General features: G+C 40.9%; 1 protein-coding gene across 2 annotated transcripts in view; it reads right to left on the reverse strand.

Annotated features, from left to right (window-relative positions):
- Nucleotides 1-889: 889 nt before the first annotated feature.
- The window catches only part of LOC103278642 (putative ferric-chelate reductase 1), a 56,359-nt gene continuing 38,064 nt past the window's right edge, over nucleotides 890-19,184 (reverse strand). For both annotated transcript variants that reach the window (XM_062979556.1, XM_062979555.1), the window contains 7 exons: nucleotides 18,723-18,835; nucleotides 10,169-10,255; nucleotides 8,858-8,955; nucleotides 6,030-6,088; nucleotides 2,959-3,096; nucleotides 2,820-2,845; nucleotides 890-1,221 (listed from right to left, as the gene is read on the reverse strand). In XM_062979556.1, coding sequence (XP_062835626.1) covers nucleotides 1,132-1,221; nucleotides 2,820-2,845; nucleotides 2,959-3,096; nucleotides 6,030-6,088; nucleotides 8,858-8,955; nucleotides 10,169-10,255; nucleotides 18,723-18,835 — 611 coding nt within the window. In that variant the 3' untranslated portion in view covers nucleotides 890-1,131. The remainder of the gene's footprint in view (nucleotides 1,222-2,819; nucleotides 2,846-2,958; nucleotides 3,097-6,029; nucleotides 6,089-8,857; nucleotides 8,956-10,168; nucleotides 10,256-18,722; nucleotides 18,836-19,184) is intronic.

Raw genomic sequence — 19,184 nt, forward strand, 5'->3', positions numbered from 1 at the left:
AAAAAGAATCCTGGGAAACTTCCAATTTTAACAGCTAAGACACAAAACAAGAGTCCTTCAGCACTATCTTCTGTGTCTGCCCCTCCAATAAAGACCAAAGCTATTCCATAAAGTGTGTTTAAAAAAGATTGAGCTGATTTGAAGCATATAATGCCTTGAAATTGTACCAAATAGTACCTTAAAAACCATATCCCAGAGAGAGGCTCCAGAAAAGTACGATGGTCAATGGCATCAAAAGCCAGAGAGGCCAGGCAAAATTAGCAGGGATACACTCCCCCCATCTATTTAGATCACGGAGTTCAGTTCAGACAGGGAGACATTTGAACAATAGGGAGTTGAGGAGCCCCACTAACAAGTATGCTGCCCCAAAATAATCCCTATGTTGTCCTGATCACCCACTTTCAAAAGCACACACTCAGCTTTTTTAAAAAAATCAATTGATAATAATGATTGTATTATTACAAAAAAATACCAGTTTTCCTTACTCTTATTTAGGATCTGTGGATTATGCAATGTTTGTGGAAATGTCTATCATGTATATCAAATATGTATATGCATATGACGAAGTGTGTTAAAGCACTGAGCTGCTGAACTTGCAGACCAAAAGGAGCTGAGTGAGCGCCCGTTAGCTCCAGCTTCTGCCAGCCTAGCAGTTCGAAAGCATGGTAATGTGAGTAGATCAATAGGTATCGCTCCGGCGGGAAGGTAACGGCGCTCCATGCAGTCATGCTGGCCACATGACCTTGGAGGTGTCTACGGACAACGCCGGCTCTTCGGCTTAGAAATGGAGATGAGCACCAACCCCCAGAGTCAGACATGACTGGACTTAACGTCAAGGGAAACCTTTACCTTTACTATATATATATATATATATATATATATATATATATATATATATCTAGCTTGATTTGCACTTTGATCTGTCCTCCTTGGATCTATGTTTTAATCAGGTTTTCTTAGAATCATTATCAGATAATCTTCTGCATAGCATTCTGCTACAAAGAAAAAGCCGAGATACTCAAGCGGCAATGGCAGTGATGAAAGCAAACTTTGTGACAGTCTTGTTTTTCGTGATGTAGGTAGCAAAGAGTAGGAACAGTTTTTAGCTTTCCATTGAAGAGGAAGCGTGTTTTAAGACATTCCAATACCTACAAGCAGAGCTATTAAAAATGCCAAGTTGCCACAAAGATATATCAGCAGTAGTAATAGTTCGCTTTTCATCTAGAAAAGAAAAGAAAAACACATATATGTAAACACATATAAAATCCAAACCTTCTACAATAATTTTTGGGAGGGTTGTTTGTTTGCTTACTGCCAGAGGTGACTCACCCACCTCTGGCAGCAGACAAACAAACAACCCTCTTCTACCACCCAACTCAGGCTGCAACCAGTCAAGTTGTCTTGGCATACAAGACAGAAAACCCCACAAACATATCTTCCCTACCCCTTGCAGTAAAACAACAAACTAGCTATTTTAATTAAATAAACAAATAACTAATTAAATGAGAATCAGAATTTGCTCCCTGAGTTGCCTACATGGTGGAAGAGAAGGCTCGAGATACAACCCTTGTCCTATCAGTTGCATTTCAGTACCCATTTCAAACATTAAGGAGAGGGTGTTTAAAACAAAAACAAAGAAGAACAAGGCTAAGTGGCAAAAGAGAGAGAAGTTGAGGAAAGCAAAGAGAGGAGCAGAGGTGATGAAAGTGGAGGGAGAAAAAAGTAGGGAGTAAGAAAGAAATGCATGACAAATGATCCCTAGAAATGTGGGTGTTGTCACTCACGTGTTCTACTAAAATATTTCTTTGTGCCCATTTACAGAAGTGTACAAGTTCCACCAAATGATAGAAGTACTATTTTAAAACAAAGAACCAAACTAGAACCAAATCAAGCAAAGAATCATCTGGAGTTTTAAAATGCAAAGAGACAGACAGACAGAGAAAAGGAAAGAGAAAAAAAGAGATAATTAACTGAGTCAAAACAAGACTGCAGACATTATATAATCCTGTCGTTTTCTGTTGAAAGAACAAGAAAAATCAGGAAAGGGGGTAACTTGACTAGTTATGCATACTGTGTGGAAAGAGAGAGAGCATATTTAGAAGGGCCCCCCAATTCCCTCCCTCCAAAATAACCCCACTAAACCTGTGGAAGTGTGAACAGTCAATGGAGATTTGACTTATGCCCCTTCCACACAGTTGTATAAAATCCACATTGAACTGGACTATATGGCAGTGTGGACTCAGGGCCCTTCCACACAGCATAGAACCCAGAATATCAAGGCAGATAATCCACAGGAGCCCCTGGTGACGCAGTGGGTTAAACCCTTGTGCCAACAGAACTGCTGACCAAAAGGTTGGCAGTTCAAATCCGGGGAGTGTGGTGAGCTCCCGTTTGTCAGCTCTAGCTCCCCACATGGGGACATTAGAGAAGCCTCCCACAGCATGGTAAAACACCAAACATCTGGGCATCCCCTGAGCAACATTCTTGCAGACAGCCAATTCTCTCACACCAGAAGCAACTTGCAGTTTCTCAAATCAACCCTGACATTAAAAAAAATCCTGTAATACCCCAAAACTGACATATAACCCAGTTCAAAGCAGATACTGTGGGATTTTATACAGCTGTGTGGAAGGGGCCTCTGATAATCCAGTTCAAAGCAGATATTCTGGATTATCTGCCTTGATATTCTGGGTTATATGGCTGTGTGGAAGAGCACTCAATACTTAAAGTGGAAGAAAATTACTGCCTATGGTAAGGCTTCACCATCTGAAAACTTCACAATATAAAGTCCCTACAACTACAGCAACAAAAAGGGTTACCTTTGGCTGTGGATCTGCGTAGATTTCTGGAAAAAGTAAACGACAAAACAAGACAGTGATGCAACATTACTCCTTGGCTTTGTTAAAAACACAAACAAAAAACTTGGGTATATATTTGTGGATTCAAACCAAGCATTACCTTTCTTTTTCAACCAATCGTTTACATCCAGTGTAATGGCTATTAGAGCCTCCCAGCCTACAAAGCCTCCCATTGTTTTCACCATCCACTGGTTAGAAGTATTGCTGAGCATTTGCAGGCCCAGAAATATGGCAGCAACTAAAGAAAACAGAGAGAGAAATCATGGCAAATCATCAGGATTTGGATGACAGATAGTTTCATGGTGCTATAGTCATTACTCCAAGCTTTAGAATAACAAGCTGTGAGGGATATCTCATAACTAAAACAAAAATCTGGGGATAATTTCAATCATGCAGTCACTGAACTGCTTTATGAATATTTTTACTGATCTAACACATCCTAACATTCCAAATGGAAACTGAGGGCGGTTTCAGACAGTACCAAATCTCAGGTTTTACTCAGGGGCAAAATAACCTGGGACCTGAGAAGAGGTTCACATACAGACCTGTTGGTCCTGGGATTTCTGCCTCTGTCGTTCACACTTGTTGCTTTGTCCTGGGATTTTGCAGCCCCCAAGATGGTCACCGCAGGAAATTTCAATATATATTTTTAAAAAAACTTAAGATGGGAATATGCAAATATGTGAATCATTGTATAAGTTCCGTTCTGGGTTATAGAGCCTGCGTGGCCATCTGTGCAGAAAGGTTGGGCCATGCACTTGTGCCTGGGAACAACAGTATGATGCTCCTGGGCTTAGAATCATAGAATCATAGAATAGTAGAGTTGGAAGAGACCTCATGGGCCATCTAGTCCAACGCCCCGCTAAGAAGCAGGAAATCGCATTCAAAGCACCCCCGACAGATGGCCATCCAGCCTTTGCTTAAAAGCCTTTGCTTAAAAGAAGGAGCCTCCACCACAGTCCGGGGGAGAAAGTTCCACTGTCGAACAGCCCTCACAGTGAGGAAGTTTTTCCTGATGTTCAGGTGGAATCTCCTTTCCTGTAGTTTGAAGCCATTGTTCCGCGTCCTAGTCTGCAGGGCAGCAGAAAACAAGCTTGCTCCCTCCTCCCTATGACTTCCCTTCACGTATTTGTACATGGCTATCATGTCTCCTCTTAGCCTTCTCTTCTGCAGGCTAAACATGCCAAGCTCTTTAAGCCGCTCCTCATAGGGCTTGTTCTCCAGACCCTTAATCATTTTAGTCGCCCTCCTCTGGACGCTTTCCAGCTTGTCAACATCTCCCTTCATCTGCGGTGCCCAGAATTGGACACAGTATTCCAGGTGTGGCCTGACCAAGGCAGAATAGAGGGGGAGCATGACTTCCCTGGATCTAGACGCTAGTCCCCTATTGATGCAGGCCAGAATCCCGTTGGCTTTTTTAGCTGCCGCATCACATTGTAGGCTCATGCTTAACTTGTTGTCCACGAGGACTCCAAGGACTTTTTCGCACACACTGCTGTCGAGCCAGGCGTCCCCCATTCTGTATCTTTGATTTCCATTTTTTCTGCCGAAGTGAAGTATCTTGCATTTGTCCCTGTTGAACTTCATTTTGTTAGTTTCGGCCCATCTCTCTAATCTGTCAAGATCATTTTGAATTCTGCTCCTGTCTTCTGGAGTGTTAGCTATCCCTCCCAGTTTGGTGTCGTCTGCAAACTTGATGATCGTGCCTTCTAACCCTTCGTCTAAGTCGTTAATAAAGATGTTGAACAGAACCGGGCCCAGGACGGAACCCTGCGGCACTCCACTTGTCACTTCTTTCCATGATGAAGACGACGCATTGGTGAGCACCCTTTGGGTTCGTTCGCTTAGCCAATTACAGATCCACCTAACCGTAGTTTTGTCTAGCCCACATTTTACTAGTTTGTTTGCCAGAAGGTCATGGGGGACTTTGTCAAAGGCCTTACTGAAATCCAGGTAGGCTACATCCACAGCATTCCCTGATAAACATGTCTGTTTCTCATTGCTTTTATCATAAAAACATGGGGAAAGTTGATTACATGGCAATATCTTTGTTTGTGTCTACCAAATTTCATTAAACGTGTGGAGGATGAAGTTTCTCTTGCCAGGATAAAGTTTTTGCCCTCTAGTCAACTATTGTCATATTTTTAGGATGCAACAAATCAGGAGCCAACATGTATAACCCGGGAACAAACCAACATAAAAAATCCTGTATATTCTGAGTGTAGGGACATACAGAGATTTGAATATCTGCATTTTCTGGCCAGAACTAAGATATTCCCACAACTGACAATTTTGCGGTTATAATTTTGTAGTGATATCTCCTGCATTTTCAGGGGATATTGTTTGGCCACCCTCCATTTTGAAGTGGGCACTCCTGGGATAAAGGTACTGTCTGGATGGGCCCTGAGATTCCTTTACTATAAATATATAGATGGGTTTAAGTCCCCATTAAACAGTCGTTGAGAATCTATGGTCCTCCAGATATTTTGGACTAGGACTCCTATACATTTCAACCAATATGTCAAATGGCAAATGTGTGTATTCATTCATATTATTTACATCCTGCCTTTCTTCTTAAGCAGGACCTAAGGCATTAAAATAACTTTAATCCAAAAATATGGCAGGCCAACAATTCCCTGCTACTCCAATAAAGATTTCTGGGAATTTTAGCTGGAAAAAATAATGGCAGTTTTCTAAGAGATCCTTTCCCAGTCCACATAATTGTAACTTCCATGATGTTAGAGAGAGAAAAAATAATGCTAGACTAGTGTAAATCCATAGTATTGGTATGCATTTTCTAGTTCTGTGTGTATTATATAGAGCCCTTTCTGGTTTTTTTGTCACTGGACAAATATAAACTACTTGGGCTTGGGCTTCAGTGTGCAATGCAGAACTACGAGCATCATTTACTCCTTGTAACCTGATTCTAGACACACGTACTTGAAAGGCACACCACATTGAATCTTTCTTATGTATATTAGTTGCTTGTTCTGTTCCAAGTTTCTACCAACTACCAGAGTTTCTAAGTGTGTACTTAGGAAAAGGGTGTTGCCCTTCCACAGCAACTACCTGGTTTTGTTGTAGATTACATCCCAAATTTCGAGTCTGTGTTTCTCAGTGGAAACTGAGTATCACACTTTTAAGTTGAAATAGAAATATTCATCCACTTACCTGCCAAAACTTTGATGACTAATGCATTTAGCATGTGAAACCAATTAAAAACAAACCTCCTGTGGGTGCAATGCAAAACAGTGGGTTAGATTACTTTAAATTGTAAACATTAGTTGGTTCAGAGCTCTAGTGTCATGCCTACTGTTTCCAACATACTCTCTCCATAACAGAGCAGTTCTACACATTTTTTTGGCTCTCAGGCCTCTTCTACACGGCCATATAATCCAGATTACTAAAGTAGATAATCCACATTATGTGCTTTGAACTGGATTATATGAATCTGCACTGTCATATAATCCACTTGAAAGTAGATAATCTGTATTTTATATGGCAATGTAGAAGAGACCTCAGTATTACATCCAAAGTTCAATGGTGGTGAGGGCAGAGCTGCACGTGTCTGTTCATATTTGTAAACATACATGCCCATCTCCCCCCTAACACATTCCATACAAACCGTGGTTTACTCACTGGTAGTAGCAGTCAATAAACAATTTAGCATCAAACTAGACAATATATCAAGTGGGGTTTTTTTGAAGAATTATTTCCTCAGGTAGCAAAAGACATTGTTTGATCATAGTACACTTCTTCCTTGCCTACATAATTTCCATCCAGCAATCTGCATTTTGTGACAAATAAATGCAGGGTAAAAACGGCTTTAATTTGCAAATATGCTTGCGGAAGTGTGCGTATCTCCAAGGAAATCGTTTTATGGCAAGAAAAATTTGTAATTGCAGGGAGTACAAATTCTGCTTAATATTTAGTTTGACACATAGAAGCTAGAGAATAACACCCAGCACACATAGTGATAGACCATGTAGTCAAGAATCAAAGACTGTCACATTGTGCCACAGAGCTACAAGTTGTGAAATTCCTGAACTGTTTTGATAGATAGCGATTTCTTCTTTTATAGCCACATCTAAGGCTGCAAAGGGTGAAACGACCAGAATGTGGCTAAGATACTTTTAAAGATTACAATCCCCAATGGCCATGCTGTCTGAAGGATTCTGAGTGTCTGGAAATGACATAGCAACTACACTGCTATTATCCCATTCAGTCATCATGTTCAGCGGCAGTATGTCACACTAAGTACTGTTTGCTGGGATCAATTGCAGCAAAAGGCTATGTCATTATTGTGGGCTTCCTAAAAGTCTTTAACATTAGCAACTGTAGGGAAAATGATGTTGTCTTAGAGGGAACTCTGACCTATAGAGGAGTTTCCTTTTCTGTGTGTAAAGTAGTGTACATTGGATTTGTTTTTCTATATTTTTCTGTAAAAAAATTAGGCTACTCATCAGGTGCAGTTCACATAATCCTCATTATCCTTGACTATAAGAGTTGGTATTGATTATCTGCTTTGAACTGGATTATATGAGTCTACACTGCAATATAATCCAGTTCAAAGCAGATAATCTGGATTTTATATGGCAGTGTAGAAAGGGCAAGTATCTGCTTCTCCCAGATTATCTGGTAATGTAGACTCATATAATCCAGTTCAAAGTGGATAATCTGGGATCAGATCCTGGGATATAGGACAGTGTAGATCCAGCCTTAGTGAGTCTTGCCTATGAGCTGTCTTGTGTGAGGACAAGTGACATTTTCTGATGCAAGCTCAACACTGCACTCCAGTGGTAACATGCACACTGGGTATCTAGCAAAGATAATTATAAGATGCACACTGGGTATCTAGCAAAACAGATAAAATCCTTTTCAGGTCATAGTTCTCCACGCTCTTATCTGTGAAGAAATTACACTCAATTCAATAGGTCTTACTTCTGAATACACCTGTTGAAGTATGCTATCAATCGTTGACAAATTAAATAATTATTCTTATGCTTTGTGGTCTATTTATATATAAACAAATTATTATTATTATTATTATTATTATTATTATTATTATTATTATTATTATTATTATTATTATATACACAACAAGATTAGTACACAGCAAACAAGATCACCATGCTGGCTGTTGTATTGGATCACACATCAGGCAGTTCTCAAGTGTTTAGGACTATGTGGTGTATCTTCTAGTTCACATGTTTTTGATTTGACAACTGTGGATATTCATTTCCGATTTAGGGTGACCCTAAGTCTAAAGTTTAGAATGGGGACCGGATAATGATCTTAGAGGGCTGCATACAGCACGTGAGCCTTAGTTTGAGGACCCCTGATCTAGAGCATCTTTACTAACAATAGAAATAAAATACTGCTGTTAGATTCTTTCACACTACACATTTGTAGCATTGTATTCCACTTTAATTGCTGTGGTTCCATTCTATAAAATTCTTGAATCTACAATTTAGAGATGCTATTTCGAATTCTCAACCAGAGGGATCTAGTGCCTCACCAAAGCCCCAGGCTCCCACAGAATGTGCCCTTGGCAGTAAAACTGGAATCATAGAACTGTAACTGGGTGGTGTGAACAGATCCTAATTCAACAGACATTTCACAGCAACACAGTAGGTACAGTAGAGTCTCGCTTATCCAACGTAAACGGGTCGGCAGAATGTTGGATAAGCGAATATGTTGGATAATAAGGAGAGATTAAGGAAAAGCTTATTAAACATCAAATTAGGTTATGATTTTACAAATTAAGCACCAAAACATCATGTTATACAACAAATTTGACAGAAAAAGTAGTTCAGTACGCAGTAATGCTATGTAGTAATTACTGTATTTACAAATTTAGCACCAAAATATCACGATATATTGAAAACATTGACTACAAAAATGCGTTGGATAATCCAGAACGTTGGATAAGCGAGTGTTGGATAAGTGAGACTCTACTGTACATATTATATTCTACTAAAATAATTAGATTTACAGACCGATTATTTTGAAGAGAAGGTCGAAAAAATGCTATCACTGGTTGAAAGAATGAAAGGATCATGACAATACACCCGATAACAGCATGAGCGCCTGCATCCTGTGAAAGAGAAAAGTTCTTAATTTGCATTTTGTTAATACAATTGTAGTCACTTCATTTAAAAGATGCTATTTCCAATCACTATAGATTACAAACCAATACAGATTGCATTCCAGAACTGTTTTCTGACAATTCCTAGTAACACTTGCAATATTCTATTTCTTTTAAATCCTGAGATATATCGGAAAAAAGTATCATTCTCTTCACCATCTTTATATACACATGTACATTTCTTCTTATTTAAACAGAGTGAACATATGTCTTATTATTTACATACCAACAATAATGTTTCAACATATTTTTGCTTGCGGAAGTGTGCATATGTATCGCCCTAGTATATTAAACCTCTTTTAATAAAATAAATAAATAAAAGGTTTTTGAATACAATATGTAATTTGTTTTGTTTCTGGAATGTCTCTGGCCCTCATATTCCTATACTAAAGTTTGATTGGCCCTCAGATAACTAAAGGTTGAACCACACTGCTTTAAGCATTCTGTTTCAGTTTCTTCTCTGTTGCATACAGACTAACACTCTCTTCTGATGCATAGTACTGTACTGAACTAACTTTTAATGCATAATGACTGGTTTATAAAATGGAGTCTTAATCTGAATAGTCCCAGGTCTGGTCACATGGTCTGTAGTCCCTCCCACAACCTCAAATAACATAGAGTTAAGGAAAAAAATGCATACCGATATATACATACAATATAGTAAGCAATCTCAATTATATACATAACAAATCACTAGTATAGGAGGCTTGTAGAAGGCTGCTATTTCCAACAAAATTACTATCTAGGAGTCTCATGTGGATTCCAAGCTACATCTACACTGTAGGAATGGTACAGCTTGACATCACTTTAGCTGCCATGGTTCAATACTATGAAATCCTAGGAACTGTAGTTTGGTAAAGCACCTGCACACTTTGGTGGAGAAGGCTGAAGACCTTGTAAAACTACAGCTCCCATGATTCCATGGCATTTAGCCATCACAGTTATAATGTAAATATATCCACAGTTGCCAAATCAAAACATGTGGACTAGAAGAGTTTGCTTTGTATTTGAGTATGGATACATAACAGCTTTGACTACACAATTTCTATTTAGAGGGTGGGTGGTACTTTGATCCCCATTTTAAAAGGAACCCTCAATTTAAATTAACGTTTCACCAAGGGCTTAGAAGCTTCTGTAAATAAAAACAAAAGGTGTAACTTACATAACTCCATCCTTTTACTGCTGTAAAGATCAGTATGAAAGCAATTGATGTTGTCACCACAGTTAGCAACATGATGAAAGAATGTATCTAAGGAAAAAGAAATCAGAGATTTAATTGGATTATATGAAATATTTCTATCTGCCTCATCTATTTGTTGTCTATATAAAAATATTTTGTCACAGCTATTAAAATTATATTTTGTATTTGATCTAGACAATATCTCTGGGTCTTCCCGTGTTCCCATCTGTTCTATATTTCAATTTCAGTGCTTCATGCAGTCTTTCTCATAAATATTGAAAAAATATTCCCTTTAAAAAAGATTTACTATCACCTGCAAGAAGGAATGTATAAAACCCTCTGTGAGTGGCAGAGACCAACATATTTTATTAAACAAAAAATACTATTATAAATACACAAAAAATCTAAAAAAAAGGGGGTTAACTAATATAGATATGACGTCTTTTTTATCTAAAACCAATGAGAAAACACATACACCTAAGAAACACAGAGAATACTGTACTTATGTCATGCCGCACAGAATGGCTACTGGAGCACAACATTTTGCAAAGCAAATAGAAATATAGTCCTTTACATGGAAACAAATTCCTCTGAAATCAAGAGATATGTATAAAAATGGAATACAAAACATAACCTTAGAGAAAAGAAAACACCACAGATGGAATTTGTAAATTGTTTTTAATATAATTTTGATATAGTATATAACAATAATTAACATTAAAAATAAAAGCTCTTGCAACATTGGTGCTTTTCACAGCAGTAGGTTGTTTCAAGTTGTTCCAATTTTTTGTGTCAGGAGCAACGTGAGAAACTGCAAGTCGGTTCTGGTGTGAGAGAATTGGCGATCTGCAAGGACGTTGCACAGGGGACGTGTGACGGCGCGAGTGGCGCCATCTATATGTCAAACTATAAGTTTCAAGATTTGAATTGTTGTATCATGCCTGATTTTGCCCTTACCCTGTAAATGTAGTTGGATTGGTTATTTATATCTGTCAATCAATGTTGTTTGTACCTGTTATATTGCTCACTCAGCAAAACTGTTTGGCTCCACCTCTTCCTGGAGTAGGACTGTGTTTCCTCCTTTTCATTCCACCAGCAAGCTCTATATTGGATGGACGTGAAAGAGAGGCTTGGCTCTGAAAGCCCTTCAAAAGTTACCTCTCAGCACCAATTCTGAGGTTCTTACCCTTGGGACTCACACTTCATGTTCAGGGCCAACCTGAACAACGTTGAGGAGTCTCAAGCGCCTTCACATCAGTCCTTTGGCAACAGAGGAAGACTCTTGTCTTCAGATATAGGTCATTGGACTGAGGCTGAGTTTGCTCCGGCATTCACAGCCAGAGAGAGAGGGATCTGGACAAGCTTCATGGACTTAAACAACCAAAGACTGTAATGTATATTTTCTTTTACCCCCTTTGTGAAGAATAAACCCAGTTTTTGAGTTAACTACAGTGTTTTGGTCCTTGGGAGTTCCAGTTTCCCTAAAGGAGGGCAAGAAGCAATCCCCTGGGGAAAGATGTCACGTCCATGCCTCTTTCACTAAGAGTACAGCCCCAGGCGCGACGGCACAGTGCTGAGAGGACCCTTCTTTTCCAGCAGTGCTGAGAGAAGCCTTCTTTTCCAGAAGTACTGAGAGAGGAGCCTTCTTTTCCAGAACTGCTGAAAGAAGCCTTCCAGAAGTGCTAAGAAGGGAAAAGAAGGAGCCAGGAAGGGCCTTGAATTTGCCAAGCCCATAGTCTCCTAAAGATAAAGAAGTCAAAAGAAGCCTGCCTTTGCCTCCAGAGGGAAGCCCAGCCTTCACAAAATTGAGACATTTGCAAGCTTTCCCGCTCTTTTTGCATCTCAAGCCACCAGCAAATTGCTACATTCAGCTCTTGTAGCTGCAGCAAGTTCAAGCCTTCTGCAAAGTGGATACATTTGCTAGAAGCCTAGCCTTTGCAAAATTGAGACATTTACAAGCTTTCCCGCTCTTTTGCATCTCAAGCCACCAGCAAATTGATACATCCAGCTCTTGCAACTGCAGCAAAATCCAGGTTTCTGCAAAGTAGATACATTTCTCCAGAAGCCAGCCTTTACAGCAACCAAGCCTCTTCCAGAAACCAGTTTGCAAAGCAATAAATTCCAACCTTCTGCAGTTCCTGCCATTTTCTTCAAAGCCTGCTGCAAGTTTATGAAAGCCCAGGCTTAACTTCTCAGTTAAGCAGCTGTTTTAATTGTCTTGTTTAAAATATTGCATTGCCCTTTTGTGTGCCTTTAATTGTATAGTTAATTAGTATTGCATTTTGTACTGTTTGAAATTTGGGATAAGTTTCCTTTTGAATTACATAATGGCAAGTCATAGCAATGAGATTTTGCAAACAAGGGTCAAATCCCCCCTTGTAGAAGGTGCAGAAGAAAGGGTTCAAGGCTCCCCATGTGTAAGCCTTAGATCCAGTCTGCTCAAGATTCCATCTAATGCTAGCCTTAAATCCAAGCATTCATCTAGGCATAGCAGTTCCTCCCAATCCACACACTCATTCATCAGTACTTCTTCCAAAGCAGCCCACTACAACAGAGAGGCTGTCCGTTTGAAAATTAGAAAAGAGGTTTTAGAAGCAGAGGCGTCTGCAGAAATGGCTAGGCAAGACTTTGCCTTCAATGAAGAGGAACTCCTCCTTCAACAGGCTAAAGCCAAGCAGAAACTGCTTCTAGCTCAGGCTAGGGCCCAGCAAGAAGCTGATCTAGCGCAGGCTAGGGCCCAACAAGAAGCTGATCTAGCGCAGGCTAGGGCCCAACAAGAAGCTGACCTAGCACAGGCTAGGGCCCAACAAGAAGCTGACCTAGCGCAGGCTAGGGCCCAACAAGAAGCTGGCCTAGCACAGGCCAGAGCCCAGAGAGAAATAGAGCTTGCAATGGCTGAAGCCAAGCAAGATGAGCTGCAACGGGATCTAGATCTGCTTCAAGTAAAAAGAGACACAGCACAAAAGATAGTCAGAGCTAACATTCTAGCCAAAGCCCTATCACAGGAACTAACACAAGAAAACCTTAGTTTCCTGCCAACACAAGAGCCTACAGCAAAGGTTTCAGCACATCTGCAACTGGAATCACCTGTAGTGCAGAGTCATATCTCCTTTTGCCACCTTGAAGATCGCTCACCTGTTCCAGTGTTCGCAACTTCAAGGCCAGCCCATTCCTCAGAAGTACAGCAAAGCACGGCCGGGAGAGTGCCATCTCTGTCAGAGTCCATTCCTGTACTTAGGCCTCAGAGATACCACTTGTCTACTTGGGAACAAAAGGATGACGTCTTTCAACAACATCCAGATGTCCATTCAGATTGGCAAGGCATGGCCGGGAGTGAACCACCACATTCATCCCTGCATACCAAGTCAATTCTCCCATCGCTGAAGATGAAGGCTTCAGAGGTGCTGCCTGCCAGCAATCTGCTGAACCCAGCATCGCCTACCATCGAGACAAGATGTGTTCAACCGAAGAACATTGACTTCGTCGGGCCACATCACACTCCTCAGATGTACCCTTACACACTGGAGTCTCAATTGGGTTCCCTCTTGAGAAATCCAAGAAGAGACATCAGAGACAAAGGCGTCCAGAAATTCACTGACCAACCAGATGACTACCTTCTGTGGAAAATCACCTTCATGAGGGCCATTCGAGATTTCAAGCTAGAAGCGGATGAAGAACTGTCCCTTCTTATGGCGTGGCTTGGACCCAGCTCAGCCGAGCAAGTAAAAAGACTTTATGCTGCTCATGTAGCAGACCCCCAAAGAGCTTTGTCCACAGCGTGGTCTCGCTTGGACCAGCGCTTCGGTGCGAGCACTGAGATAGAAGCGTCCCTCATGGATCGACTCAACAGGTTCCCATCACTGAAGATGAAAGATTGCAAACAGCTTTGGGACTTTAGTGATCTTTTACTAGAGCTAGCTTCAGCCAAAGGAAATCCAGAGCTGCCAGGTTTAGCATGTCTGGACCAGCACACGTCACAGAGTGCCATTCTCTGCAAACTTCCTTTTCCTCTTCGAGAAGCTTGGGGGAAACAGGTGTTCAAGTACAAAGAGGAGAATGCAAATGTATACCCGCCCTTCACCTTTTTGGTGGATTTCGTCACTAGAGCAGCCCGTGAGAGGAATGACCCTCAAACAGGTCTTCTCGCTTTGTACCAAGACCTAAAGCCTGAAAAGACCTCCAAAGAAGACAAAGCCCAGGGCAAAGATCTTAGAAGGAACCTAAGTGTCAAGATGACAGACACAACTCCTGCAGCTTCTGCTCAACCAGTCAGCAACAACAGCATATCCTGTCCCATTCATCAAAGGCCACACAGCCTAGCTGAATGCAGAGAGTTCGCAAAGAAGCCTTACAAAGAACGACCCCAAATAGTTCAAAAGGCCAAGGTGTGCTTTAGATGCTGCAGCGCCACTATTCACTTCTCCAAAGACTGCAAAGAAAAGGTTAAATGCCAACACTGCAACAGCATCAAGCATTGCTCTGCAATGCACAACTTCGATTCCCCTCAATTCAAAGCAAAGTCAAATTCTCCTGCCAAAGAAGAAACCAAAGAAGACCAAAAGCCTACAGAACCTCAGGTAGCCCTCAAGGCTCCTGCGGTTGCCTGCACCAAGCTTTGTCAAAATAGCCACAAGCCCAGGATTTGCCACCCAATCTGCCTGGCAGAGGTGTATCCAGACAAGCAGCCATGGAATAAGAAAAGGGTCTACGTCGCCTTGGATGCCCAAAGTGACGCATCTCTTGCAACCCCAGAGTTCTTCAACATGTTCAACCTTCATACCGAGACGATAGATTACACCATATCCACTTGTTCTGGAAAGAATAAGATGAATGGCAGAGTTGCAACAAAGTTCAAAATCTCGCCTGTTGGACAAAAGGTCAGGTACGATCTTCCTGACCTTATAGAATGCAGCCTGATTCCCAGGAACAAAGAACAGATAGCCACGAAGGAGGTGGTACAAGCCCATCCTCATCTCAAAGGTATTCAAGATCTAATTCCAGCTTTGGACTTGGAAACAGACATCGTCATGCTTATCGGTGCAGATTGTCCCACACTGTTCCGTGTTAGCAACCAGATTGAAGGTCCTAAGGGATCACCTATGGCCCAGCAGTTGCCTTTAGGATGGACGGTGTTAGGCCCAGTCTGCCTGAACAAGATGTTCCAGCCTGTCACTAAAAGGCCTTCACTAATGCAAGGATGTGCCAGCCACATCTCAGTTTGCTGCCAGGGAGTAATGCCCGATTACTCTCCCATCTTTGAAGTCACAGAGAGAGATGAGCAAACAGCCTTCTCTAAAAATGATCAGAAGTTCCTTGAGATGATGAACAGCCAAGTCACTCAAGTCTCTGAAGGTAATTGGATAGCACCTTTACCTTTCAAGCCGGAAAGACCATCTCTACCCAACAACAGAGATGTTGCCCTTCATCGTCTCCTGTCCTTAAGAAGAAGGATGCTAAAAGATCCGAAGGTAAAGACCCAGATCACCCAGTTTGTGGAAGACCTCTTCAGAAGCAACTACGCTGAACCAGCCAGCGTGTGTGTGGAGGGAGAAGAGCAGTGGCATTACATATCCACTTCAGAAAATCCGGCAGATGTGACATCCCGAGGAACATCAGCCGCAAAGTTGTCCAAGTCATCCTGGATCACTGGACCCAAATGTCTTCAAAATCCTTCCTTTCCAGAAAGCATTTCCGTGCTCAAAGACACTGAGTTGCCAGAAATTCAGTCCTGCAAATCTACCATCGATGGCCAAGACTTATCAAGGCAAGGTTTAAATCCAGCCAAGTTTGAAAGATTTTCAAAATGGACTAGACTTCAGGCAGCCATTGCCAGGCTCATACATTACATCACTACAAAAAACAGTGGTGCAATTCAGCCCCAAGATCTTTCAAAAGCCTCAACAGTCATCCTGAGATCCACTCAAAGACAGTGTTTTTTAGAAGAAATAGCTTGTCTAGAAAGAAAAGTATCCTTGCCCAAAAATAGTTGTTTAAAGGACTTGAACCCCTTCCTGGACAATGAGGGTCTCCTTAGGGTTGGAGGTAGACTAAAAAGAGCAAAGATTAGATCCTGTGTTAAAAATCCTTTTATTTTGCCACACCATAGCCACATAGCTCTGCTGTTGACACAGCATTTCCACACAAAAGTCAAACACCAAGGAAGGTCAATTACAGAGTCTGCCCTAAGAAACTATGGGTTTTGGTTTGTTAATGATCGTAAAGGTTGGGGATTTGGTGTTACTTAATCAAAGATGCTCCTAGATACCAATGGGCTAAGGGTATTGTGTCAAAATTATATCCTAGCTCTGACAATAGAGTGTGCAAGGCCCAGGTTAAAGTCGTCTCTAACGAAAAGGTTTCTTTGTTTGACAGGCCTATTAGCGACATGGTTATGTTATTTTCACAAGACATACAGTCTTAGAGTTATTAGAGTTAAAGGTATTTAACTCCATTTTGTTTAGATTTCCGAAAGTCCGGAAATCTAGGCCGGGAGTGTGACGGCGCGAGTGGCGCCATCTATATGTCAAACTATAAGTTTCAAGATTTGAATTGTTGTATCATGCCTGATTTTGCCCTTACCCTGTAAATGTAGTTGGATTGGTTATTTATATCTGTCAATCAATGTTGTTTGTACCTGTTATATTGCTCACTCAGCAAAACTGTTTGGCTCCACCTCTTCCTGGAGTAGGACTGTGTTTCCTCCTTTTCATTCCACCAGCAAGCTCTATATTGGATGGACGTGAAAGAGAGGCTTGGCTCTGAAAGCCCTTCAAAAGTTACCTCTCAGCACCAATTCTGAGGTTCTTACCCTTGGGACTCACACTTCATGTTCAGGGCCAACCTGAACAACGTTGAGGAGTCTCAAGCGCCTTCACATCAGTCCTTTGGCAACAGAGGAAGACTCTTGTCTTCAGATATAGGTCATTGGACTGAGGCTGAGTTTGCTCCGGCATTCACAGCCAGAGAGAGAGGGATCTGGACAAGCTTCATGGACTTAAACAACCAAAGACTGTAATGTATATTTTCTTTTACCCCCTTTGTGAAGAATAAACCCAGTTTTTGAGTTAACTACAGTGTTTTGGTCCTTGGGAGTTCCAGTTTCCCTAAAGGAGGGCAAGAAGCAATCCCCTGGGGAAAGATGTCACGTCCATGCCTCTTTCACTAAGAGTACAGCCCCAGGCGCGACGGCACAGGACGCTCGGGTGTTTTTGATGTTTTTACCATCCTTGTGGGAGGCGTCTTTCATGTTCTCGCATGGAGCTGGAGCTGATAGAGAGAGCTCATCCGCGGGTTGGATTCGAACCGGCAACCTTCAGGTCAGCAACCCAACCTTCAAGTCATCAGTTCTGCTGGCACAGGGTTTTAGCCCACTGCGCCACTGGGGGCTCCTAAATCTTTCCATTTAAAAACAACTTCTGTACTTGGAAAGGTTGTAGAATGAAAATGCACCCTTTCATATCATAACTGCATTTGTGTTCCAGTGGCATTTGTTCCAGTGTTCTATTAATTACACTTAAAGTATGACAATACCATTTGCACCACTTCCTGCTCTATAATTTTTCAAAAAAATAAATATAAAACAAAACAAAACCAGTCAGCTGCAATTTTACAAGTCACTCCCTGTTCAGATTAGAAAGATGAACACATACCACAACACTTTTTCCCCTACGCCTTTTTTCATGAACTAAAACTTTGCCTGCTTCTACTTTTGTACATGATTCTTTAAATGTTGGTATATTTATTCTTTATTTTCTTTCCTGAACCCTATGATTTCTCTGGACATTAATACTTTGTAGGATTACATTTGTATTATGCCACTGCACTCCTCCTCTTTAAAAGCAATATTTAAAAATCATGTTGGAAGGCAGAGGCCCCTTTTACGCTGCCATATAAAATCCAGATTATCTGCTTTGAACTGGGTTACATGACACTGTAGACTGTGGATTATCTGTTTTGTTAGTCTGGATTACATGGCAGTGTAGAAGGGGCCTGAGACAAAATAGAAAGCACTTATTTCGGGAACTCTTGGAAATTCTGTTGTCCTCCCAGCCCAACCACTGGAAGTAGTCTGGGATTTGTCTTCTGGCTCCTTGGGAATCTCCAAAAGACTCATTATCTCCAAAAACTGGCATGAGATATTCACACCAAAAGTGGTCGTATATACACCTGCTATTCTGGCTAGGGCTCATGGGAGTTGCAATCCAATAACTCTGGATGGCCACAAATTGTTCTCTCTGATTTACGCTGACTCCTGGACTCTTTGTGGTTAACTGGAATCGAATCCACTCTTCCAAATCCTGGTCTTATTCTGACTTCTTGACTGCAGTCTTCACTTGATTAATGGCTGAAGCAAAGTATGGGAAATCTTAAACTATTTCAATGGCTTCATTGTTTACTTTAAGGTTATGTAAATCATCTGTAGTCATTATTCAGAAACAAATGGCATGTGTGATCACATTTCCATTAAAACTGTTAAACGTTGCCAATTTACATTTCCTGCCATTCAAAGCTTACACTGATCTATAAACACACATACCTGAAACCAAATGTCTTTACCCAGAAGAGTTTTTTTGATGGACTTCTTCAGGTACCTGGCGAATATCATTCCTACACTCCCTGTGGTCATCCAAGCAATCAGCATGAGAGCACCTTACAAAACCAAAGCAAAGGCATGAGAAGTCAAGCAACAAAAGACTTCAAACCAAGGGTATTTCCAAGATTAACTTAATGTACCTTTGCAGGCTATTTGAAATACATGGGTACAGTAGGCCCACTTATTACATGGGCTCATTGAATATGGTTTTACTTATTATTATTATTATTATTATTATTATTATTATTATTATTATTATTATTATTAATTATTATTATTAATTATTAATTTCCCCCCAAAACTAACATTCATGGCAGTTCAGAAGAAATGTGGCGGCTCGGAAGAAAGTACAAATAAACACAGAAGGTACAACATTAAAACCAAAATTATTTTTAAAGTACATAA

The sequence above is a fragment of the Anolis carolinensis genome, chromosome 4 (assembly GCF_035594765.1).
Source record: "Anolis carolinensis isolate JA03-04 chromosome 4, rAnoCar3.1.pri, whole genome shotgun sequence".
NCBI classification, from domain to species: domain Eukaryota; kingdom Metazoa; phylum Chordata; class Lepidosauria; order Squamata; family Dactyloidae; genus Anolis; species Anolis carolinensis.